The sequence below is a fragment of the Sinocyclocheilus anshuiensis genome, unplaced genomic scaffold (genome assembly GCF_001515605.1).
Source record: "Sinocyclocheilus anshuiensis isolate Anshui unplaced genomic scaffold, SAMN03320099.WGS_v1.1 scaffold105, whole genome shotgun sequence".
Lineage (NCBI taxonomy): Eukaryota > Metazoa > Chordata > Actinopteri > Cypriniformes > Cyprinidae > Sinocyclocheilus > Sinocyclocheilus anshuiensis.
Genome location: NW_015537942.1, coordinates 223,023 through 233,283, shown reverse-complemented (window position 1 = coordinate 233,283; position 10,261 = coordinate 223,023). Strand labels below are relative to the sequence as shown.

General features: G+C 43.2%; 1 protein-coding gene across 1 annotated transcript in view; it reads left to right on the top strand.

Annotated features, from left to right (window-relative positions):
• The first annotated feature begins 250 nt into the window (after positions 1-250).
• Positions 251-10,261, top strand: part of LOC107663787 (plexin-D1-like) — a 79,550-nt gene continuing 69,539 nt past the window's right edge. The window contains exons 1-2 of the mRNA XM_016454121.1: positions 251-1,734; positions 3,926-4,102. Of these exons, the coding sequence (XP_016309607.1) occupies positions 511-1,734; positions 3,926-4,102 (1,401 nt within the window). The 5' untranslated portion in view covers positions 251-510. The remainder of the gene's footprint in view (positions 1,735-3,925; positions 4,103-10,261) is intronic.

The window sequence follows — 10,261 nt, the reverse complement described above, 5'->3', positions numbered from 1 at the left end:
TTATAATTGTATGCTGTTGTAATGAGTACGGCAACCAGTAAGAGTATTCTTTAAAGTACCTCATCATAAATATATGATAATCAGTTTAGTAGCCCGTTTTAAAATGTGTCATGCTGTTTCACCGCTTTTTAGGATCAATAATGTAGTGAGCAAAAGCCTTTCTGGACCCCAGAAACATTCTCTCATCCCGCTTCGCGAGAGCGTCACCGCCCCATCCAAACTCACTTCACAAGAAGGACTTTTCAAACGGGCTTAAGTTCTGATGAACGCAGGCGTGTCGCGGTGAATTCTCTAAAGTAGCAGTAAAGTACCTAATATTAGCAACTTGTATTTTTCTCGGCTGATTAGCACACGTTACACGGCGAGGCAGCGGGTCTCTATAAGGAAGCGGAGGCTCGTCGTCACGTCATTCGGCAGGAAACGGTCTTTCCTCCCGGAGAGCTGCGCTCTTTTCCGCTGGCTCAATGCGCCTCTCCGTCCAGAACCCGCGGAAGCCAGCCAGAAGGAAAAATGCCTCCTTCTCCAGCGGACAGACGCTCTCTGCGGCTCTTAGCGGCGGCTCTCGCCGTGTTTCTGACGGCTCTCCAAGCGCGCACAGCCGGCGCGCTCCAGATCCAACAGGCGTTCGCGTCTCCCAGCCGCACCAATAATTTCGTGGTGGACGCGGTGTCGCGTCGCGTTTACCTGGCCGCGGTCAACAGCCTGTACCAGCTGAACGCCACGCTCACCAGGGAGGTGGAGACGCGCACGGGACCGGTGCTGGACAACCCGCTGTGCCACGCGCCCCAGCTGCCGCAGGCGACGTGCGAGCACCAGAAGACGCTCACCGACAACCACAACAAGCTGCTGACGCTGGACCGCGCGCAGGGCGTGCTGCTGGCCTGCGGATCGGTGTTCCAGGGCTTCTGCGAGCTACGCGCCATGGACGACGCGTCGCGGCTGGCCGTCAGGTTCCCGCAGGACGGCGCCACCGTGTTCCCCAGCATGCTCAACATCGCGGCCAACCACGAGAACGCGAGCACCGTGGGGCTCGTCTTCCGGAGTCACGGCGGCGCGGCGCGGCTGCTGGTGGCAGCGACCTACACGGGCATGGGGAGCGAGTATTTCCCCAAGAACCATAGCAAAGAGGACCTGCGCTTCGAGAACACGCCCGAGATCGCCATCCGCTCGCTGGACATCGCGGACCTCGGCCGGCTCTTCACCTACGACATAAACCCCTCCGAGGACAACGTGTTCAAGATCAAGCAGGAGGTCAAGCAGAAGAACAAGCTCAGCTTCGTGCGCGCCTTCGTGCACAAGAGCTACTCGTACATCGCCATCAACAACGACGCGAACGCGGGTGTGAAGGAGAGCCAGCCCAACAGCATCCTGGCGCGCATCTGTCTGGACACGGACGCGCCGCGCAGGTCCGCAGAGAGCCGCAAGCTCACCGAGTCCTACATCCAGATGGGCCTCCAGTGCGGCTCCAGCGGGAACATCTACAGCCGCCTGCTCTCCATCTACCCCGCGGACATCAGCAGCGGCGCCGCGGCAGGCGCGGAGCCCCATCTGTTCGGGGTGTTCGCCCAGGCGGGCGGCCGGGCGGCCGTGTGCGCCTTCCGCGTGCTGGAGGTGGAGGAGAGGATCCGCCAGGGCCGCCGCAACTGCTCCAGCGGGCCCAACAGCGACGTGCAGGTGCTGGACAGCGTCATCCAGGGCTCCGGGGCCGAGTGCGAGCACAAGGGGGCCATCAAGGTGAGAGGGCGCTACAGGAGCCTCCTTGACTCAGTTATGATAACACAAAGATTCACACATGAGCACTGCGTCTGATCTGAAAACACGCTGAAGTCATGGTTTATACTTGAATGCACATTAACCAATGAGCATAATTATGAGTATAGTTTACCTGGAATATTTGCGCTTTTAAAAATTAATTGCACAGGACCACTTCAAATTGTAAAAAAACAAAACAAAAAAAAAACCTGTAAAACTAAAAGGGAGACTAGAAATAGCGGCCAATTCCAGCACATAAATTAAACCTCCATTTCATAAGGATTTGAACGTAAATGCCATGACTGAATGGCCTTTAAATATCAAGGGTCAGTCAAAAAGTTGCACAACTTAATAACTGCCCCAAAGGCCGTCAGGGCCATCATGTGTTTCATTTACCTCACGTAATCGGTATGATACGGTTATTACCCGATCTCATTAATGTGCGTTTCAATGGCACGATTTTTCTATTTAGCACATTATTTACACGCAGAAACGGACTTTGGCGTGCATATGATACGCAGCTGGTAGGTTTAGGGGTGTGAGGTAGGTGCGTATTATGCACGCCAACAAAGTTCGTATCAAATGCACGCAGAAACTGCATATTATATGCACGTCAAACACGCGCGTATCGTATGCACGCCAAAGTCCGTTTCTGCGTATAAATAGCACGTAAAATACAAATATACATATTTCGTGCTATTGATACGCATTTTCATGAGACCGGGCTCATGCTCAGACTCTAGTGTGGAGTTTTCTAAAAACCCCTTCTGGAAAATGCAACTAAAACCAGCTTCTGGTCATTTCTATCTGGGTTATAAACCCAATTCTACAAAAGTATAGTCGCATTTAAATCGCAGCCAGCATTTTTCTGTTATCTTTAAAATACTGTCCACATTTATCAAGTAAAACTCAATTATTTTACATTTAGGAGGATATCATAATAAACTTAAAAGCTTTCATTAGTGCTTCATCTCAAATGTACGAAAACTCTTACTTTTGTTAAGTTCATCCTGTTTAACATGTTCATGAAATAATGAGCTATGAATGATCACTAATAGAGTAAGACAGAAAAGAAAAAAAAATTGAGTAAGACAGAGCTGCCAGAGTTAAATCTCGTTTAGTGTGCTGTGACACTGATATTAGACTTCAATGTGAATGATTTCTGAAGTTGATGATGTGTAGAGCAGAATTGAAAGCTTTGCCCATCTACAGAACTGAATGTCTTTATGTTTTTTGTTAGTTAGTTAGTGAGTGTTTGATTGCATTACAGCCTCATGATATACTGTGAACTCAAGACTGCGGTTAAGATCAACATAATCCAGCTTTTTTAAATGTATGGCCGATCATACTGTACATGCACATCTGAGGTGAATTCCATGTAATATGAAAAACCTTTATCATTTGCAGCAAACGGCCATGAAGCAGATTCTGGAGCAGCTCGTTTCTGAAAACATGCCGTTTTTATTATGTGAACATGAAGTTTTATAAGAAGCACATGCATGTCTGGTGTTTATTTAGTGTCGCTTTTGTGCTGTTGTCTTTGTTCTCATGTAGCTCTTTTTACGTAACTGAGCCTTTCCCATAAGGCCACACTCAGGCCTCCTCGAGCCCTGCTTTCATTGCTCGTGCTCGAGTCTAACGACATCACAGCATGACTGGGTTTGGGTAATGAGCAGTGTAACACTGCTCTGCTCAGTGTGTCTGATAGATTGCAGTCTGCAGGAGGTCACGGCGCTCAGGGGGAGAAACTCGTGAGAAAACTCCTCCACTGAATTCTTTCTCTCCCGTCACCCTGCCATGAACCTCTCGTTCTGCGCGCGGGAAAACACACGTGCTTTAATGACGAACCCGTCGGATTCAACAATAGATTCATCAGCGTGTTCGAGGTTAAAGACAGCTGTATTCTTCATCGGTTCTGATCATTCTCAGGCTAATTGCTTATTAGTGGTGTTAGATATGGCAGACACTGCTGTTGTTCGTTTTTAGGGTTATGGATCTGAGTAACCCCTGACCCTCAGTAATCAGACCCGTCCTGTGCATGCGTCTGTGCTACAGGCGGCGCTGTTACTGTCTAAGCCACTTACGCAATGAACGGGTACAAACATCATAAAGAGCCATAGACATGAGAATATCAGAGTTAATGTCACTCACTTCCGTGCATTCTGTGTTCCAGCTTCAGGAGGAGCAGCTGAACTGTGGGGCCGCTCACCTGCAGCACCCGCTGGCCCTGAGGAGGCCCCTGAGGGCCCGACCCATCTACGAGGCCCCGGGCCTCAGCTCTATTGCCGTGGACAACGTCCACAACCGCACCGTCATGTTCCTGGGGACCAGCAGGGGCCGACTGCGAAAGGTGAGGTGCACATGTTTAATCAGTGTTATACCAAACACCAGAAATGTGTGAAGCTACACAATCAGGTGGATCGTGTGAACACTAGACAGTGATTTCAAAGTCAAAAGTCAAGTCATAGTTTATTTATAAAGCACTTTAAAAACGACAAGTGTTTACCAAAGTGCTGTACAAGTGTACTCAATTTAAAACAGTAAACACATAAAAAGTCATGAGATCAAACCCTCAGCTGTACTGGAACACACTGCATCACCAGCTGATGGAAAGTCTCTGTTCAACCACAATAAATACCTGTCATAGACAGAGACCTGCGGATTACCAATAGTAAGAATGATTGCAGCCTGTGATTGAGAGGCTGTCAGGAACGGTCTGAAATCTGTTGTTGAAGTCAGTGATGGTTTGATCTGCTTGGTAAAGGGGACATGAAACAGAAGTTGCAATAACTGTTGTGATGGATATCTGAGTGAAATGGCTTGATTTTGTCCATTGGGATTGGATTGGATGGTTGTGGTTTGCTAACTGCTGTGATCTCGTGTGAGTGACAGGCTGCTGGAGGAATTATTGTCGAGTCATTGTGGATTATTGTCATATAAAGATGTTGCTGCACGAGGAGAAGTTAATGTTTTGATTAAAGATTATAAAGACACATTCATTAAAAAAAAAATATGGATAATTCATTCACAAGAAAAAAAAGTTTTCCATTTTGATTTCATTGGGAACTTTAAGTCTGGCGTCACACATCACCATTTCCAAGTCCAAATGCTGTATGAGATCCTAAAAGCACACAACAGATGGTGCTAATATACACTCACCGTGAACAGATATTAAAGCTATCACAAATACCTGAATAAAAACTTAATAAACTTGCCAAATAACTGCTTGGTTGGTGTATGATTAGTCAACTAGTCTACCATACTGATGCATCCCTAATATATACCAAACCAGAATGTATATATACCATATGAAGTCTCTTAAAGATGACAGCGTGTGTATTTCATAAGTGCAGTGCCGTGACGAGACACACACAGCACCCATGTTACAGCACATAGAAACACACCGCTTCAAATATTTGATCATATGCTCTTAAGGGTGTTTGCCCTGTACACAAACCCTGTGTAAAGCATTCCTGGTGGTCCAGGCCACATGTCCTGCTGCTGTCTGTCTTCGTGTGTGTGTGTGTGTGTGTGTGTGTGTGTGTGTGTGTGTGTGTGTGTGTGTGTGTGTGTGTGTGTTTGTTTGTTGTGCTTCTGCACACAGAGGGTTGGTTGTAAAGGGCTTCCAGCCGTATGAGATGAGCTCTGTTATCATGAGCCTCTTTCCCACTGCAGGAACTATTGTCCTCTCAGCGTCTGTTTACATGAAGCGCTCAGGTTTTGTGTCGAGGAGCTGTGTTCTCTTCAGGTGTGTTGTTCAACGCTCTAGGTCCAGGTACACAGCAAATTTAAAAGAGTGAATTTAACTCCCTCAGAGTTAAAATGAACACTTACCCAGAGTGCATATGGGATCAACTGGTAAACTGTTAAATTAACATTATTACCACTCTGACAGTGTTAACTAACAAACTCTTAAAGTGTAAAATATTAACACAAGAATGGATGATGAGAACACCAAAGTTGGTGTTCAAAGTTAACACTCATGGATTAACTGGTCAACACTGCACCAGTGTTCAGGTGAAAATATTAAAAAAATAAACCCACAAAACAATACACGTTTACATTTATTTATTTTATTGAAACGTTATACATCTTTTTCCCTGCACCAAAATGTCTTCACTTTCAATGTTTTCAATACAAAACTAAAAAAACAAACAAAAAAAAAACATGAAATTCATGAAATTCAAAATGTTCTTACAACAATTAAACATCATAATGTCAAAGCAAATCTGTGCAAAGACACAAAAAACATATTCTTATTTGGTCCATATGTACTCTTAATGTCATAAGGTTTATAATGCTGACATTTATCAGGTTAAACAACAGCATTCCGTTCATTACCATAAACGCTGAATGCATGTTGATGCTCACTAATCAAAGTCTGTGCTGGTGTTTGGACCTCCTTGGAGAGAATAGTCTCATTCTTTTTTTCAGCACGACGAGATGTGTTTTTCTGCAGTTTTCAGCCAAGCAAGATATCCACTCCTATTTGCAACATCACAAAACTGCCCCTGTAAAATTGAAAAAGATAAAAAATAAATTAATAATAATAAATTAATTCATTAATAAAAAAAACAAAAAAAAAACAGGATCATTTCACATCCATCTATCAAAACTATTATCAGGTGAAATGACATAGACAAGTATGAATTGCAATACAAGAATAGTTCACCCAAAACTGAAAATTCTGTCATCATTTATTTATCCTCATGTGGTTCCAAACTTGTATGACCTTCTGTCTTCTGAGGAATACAAAAAAAGTTATATTTTGAATAATCTTCATAAGAAATACATGGGACCACTCTGATACTTTTGCATCTTTTTTAAAAGCTTGATATTGATTGGCATATACTGACATTATAAGGACAAGCAGGTCCGAAAATGAAAAAAGGACATACATCATTAGAACAACACAAGGTTGAGTAAATGATGACTTAAAGGGTTAGCTCACCCAAAAATTAAAACTACCCCATGATTTACTCGCCCTCAAAGCATCCTAGGTGTATATGACTTTCTTCTTTCCGACGAATCCAATCAGAGTTATTAAAAATGTCCTGGCTCTTCCAAGCTCTATCATTGCAGTGGCCGGGTGTTTCTGTTCAACAGTCCAAAAGAAGTGCAATAAAGTGCATCCATCCATAATAAAACATCTCTCTATCTTGCGCTAAACGTTGTACGTGGAAGCCCTTCCGGGCGGATGACGTAGGATGTCGGCGAAGCGCATGCGCCGGAGAGAAATGATGAATGCGGAAGAGCAGAGGAGAGAGCAAAACAAACGATTCATGAATTAGAAGTACAAAACAAGGATTTGTAAAGAGAAATGTCGGAGGATTTCAGGATTTCAGATTTTCAGCCAAGAGGAGACTGGAGACTTTGCCAAAGTAAGGTAAATTTGCTTCCTTTGCTCCTGTAAACAAGCGTTGGTTCTTGTGAGACTAGCATATTCTCACTAGAGCTAATGCTACGCCAAAGTCCTACGTCATCCGCCCGGAACGGCTTGCGCACACGACAGTTAGCGCAAGCTAGAGGAGTTTAATCATTAGCTAATTTAAATTTTTGGGTGAACTAACCCTTTAATTTTCATTTTTAGGTGAACTATACTTTCGGTGTTTTTCTTGTTAAAACCAACTTCCCTGTCTGCTCCGCATCGCGTGTGAAAGGAAATATCACTCTGAGAAAAAGGTTTAGGCGTGTACACCACATAAATATCACTATAAATCAATAATATGTTATAAAATGCATATTTTAAATGAGATAAAAACACGTACTTTCGGATTTTCCCTTTTAGAAAAAAAAAGTCCTCGTCTGTTCCGCATCGCGAGTGAAAGGAAATGTCTTTGAGAAAAGTTTAGGTGCACACAGCACATAAATATCGTTATAAAACGATATGATATTACAAAACACATTTTGTTAGTAAGACAAAACACTTTATTTTGCTGTTTTCCATCCTTATACGCTCCGCATCGCGAGCAAAGAAAATGGCGTCTGTGAAAAATATTTCAGTGCCTAATAACACTCAACAGTGTTAATAAGGTTTACTCTCCGTTTTACACTGGCCAGAGGGTGCTGTTTACACCAGCTAGTGTTAATCCTTTAAAATTCAACACCACAACTTTAACTCTTTACTCTGAAAGTCCTTAAAGGGGTCATATGATGCGATTTCAAGTTTTCCGTTCTCTTTGGAGTGTTACAAGCTGTTCGTGAATAGATAAGATCCCTGAAGTTGCAAAGACTAAAGTCTCAAATCCAAAGAGATATTCTTTATCAAAGTTAAGACTTGTCCACGCCAACCTAAAACGCCTCGTTCTAACACGCCCCCACATATCTACCTCACTATGTGGGAAGCTTTGCATAACGCCGCCCAAATGTTCACTCAAAGAAAGAAGGCATAACTTTATTGTTGCTGCCACCATGTCGGGGAGATGCTGTGTGTTTCGTTGTGAAAGCGAAACTACTTTGTTTGGTCTTCCAAAAGAGGACACGACTAGAAATCAGTGGTTAAGTTGTATTTACAACACTGTTCCAGAAAATGCCTCGTTTCTAATGGGTTTTATTGTTTTTGTCTCGTCGCTCCGGCCGGACAGGGCATTATCACAATATGATGAGGGGCGTAACATTTCCGTCACACGCTTGAGGTATTCGGCAATTCACAACGCACTGGATAGCTTGCCAATCACAACGCACTGGATAGCTGGCCAATCACAGCACACCTCGCTTTTTCAGACCGATGAGCTTTGTAAAAATCGACGCGTTTCAGAAAGGCGGGGCATAGAGGAGAAACAATAATGTACAGTATGTGGAAAATAATGTGTTTTTTGAACCTTAAACCGCATAAACACATTTCATTACACCAAATACACAAAATAATGTTCTTTTTAGCAGCATCATATGACCCCTTTAACACTGGGATTTCAACACTGGAGATTTTACTGTGTAGTTCCTGTAGTAAATCAGCTGTGGCTCCACTATGGGTTTCTGGACATGTAAATTTGTAAATACTATGCTATACAGTAGTTATTCCGTTCCATAGTATATGTGACCCTGGAGCACAAAACCAGTCATAAGGGTCCATTTTTCGAAATTGGGATTTATACATTATTAGGATAGGACAATATTTGACTGAGATACAACTATTTGAAAATCTGGAATCTGAGGGTGCAAAAAAAATTAAATATTGAGAAAATCGCCTTTAAAGTTGTCCAAATGAAGTTCTTAGCAATGCATATTACTAATCAAAAATGAATCCTCTACCACTGTCCTTTACCTTTCTGCTTTTTAATGTTGTCATTAAAGCATTATTTAGTGTGTTCATGGCTGCTGAATTCAGTTGTAGGGACGTTTGCTCCTCACACTATAGGAGAAACATGAGCCACACAGTTACTCACACTGGCTAAAGATTATTCATGTGCACACGGCCTTAGAAAACATCTGCGAGCCTCAACCGTCTGAACAAAGGAGCTGTGATTAAGGCCAGATTCCAGGAAGGTGTGTCAGTCGCTCAGATCCAGCTCTTTGAGAGTGTTTCATTCACACAGATAAGATGTATCTGGCTGCGGGGGTCTCGTGCGAAGAGCTCAGAAAAGGCTTTTTGTTTCCCTGCTAAAACACAGGGATGACGTCTGCTCACACGTGTGTGTTTGTGTGTGTGTGTGTGTGTGTGTGTGTGTGTGTTTGAGAGAGTGTAAACTAGCACACCTACATCAAATCTACACAGCACTACTGATGTGTCTCTAGAGCTGTACTGATGGTCTCAGGCAGTAATAACGTTATTTATGCTGGTATAAACTGAGTTCATACAGTTTATAGTTTTATATTGTATTGTTAATGATATATTGTTATTGTTACACTATTGTTACACCATGTAATGTCAAGGTACAGTAATATCATGGTGCGTTCTGGTAGTTTTACATGTTTATTTATTGTATTTCTGAGGTGTGGTTATGACCGAAGCCAGCGGTCTGTTGAACACTGAACAAAGCTGCACTCTCCCGTCACAGACACACTGTAATCTCTCAGACAGCGCCCTGCAGCTTCTGAGCTCGTGAACACAGTGATAATGTGGGTATGTGTGTCCCTGACTGTGGTTTGTGTCTAAGTACTGCTTACATGACTGTTTAAAGTGCTCATATTCTACATTTTATTCATATTCCAGCATTTCATTCTTTTTTTTTTTCTGTGAAGTCCACTTAAGATGTGAGTCAGGGTTTCTTGCTTTCATGATCAGGTTCCAGTTGTACCTTTAAGACTTCTTTATGTAAATGAGCAGCATTGTGATTGGCTGACTGCCACATACTGGTGTGCTTCAAATGTTCAGTGAAGAGCTGCTGATGTGTGAATGCTAATGATGATTTCTGTTTTGTTTCAGTAAACAGTCTGAGTGAAATTTAGAGGGAGTTTATGAATGCAAACAGTAGTCTTTAAATTTTCCTTTATATTAACCCTTTTGAGTGTGTGTGTGTGTGTGTGTGTGTGTGTGTGTGTGTGTGTGTGTGTGTGTGTGTGTGTGTGT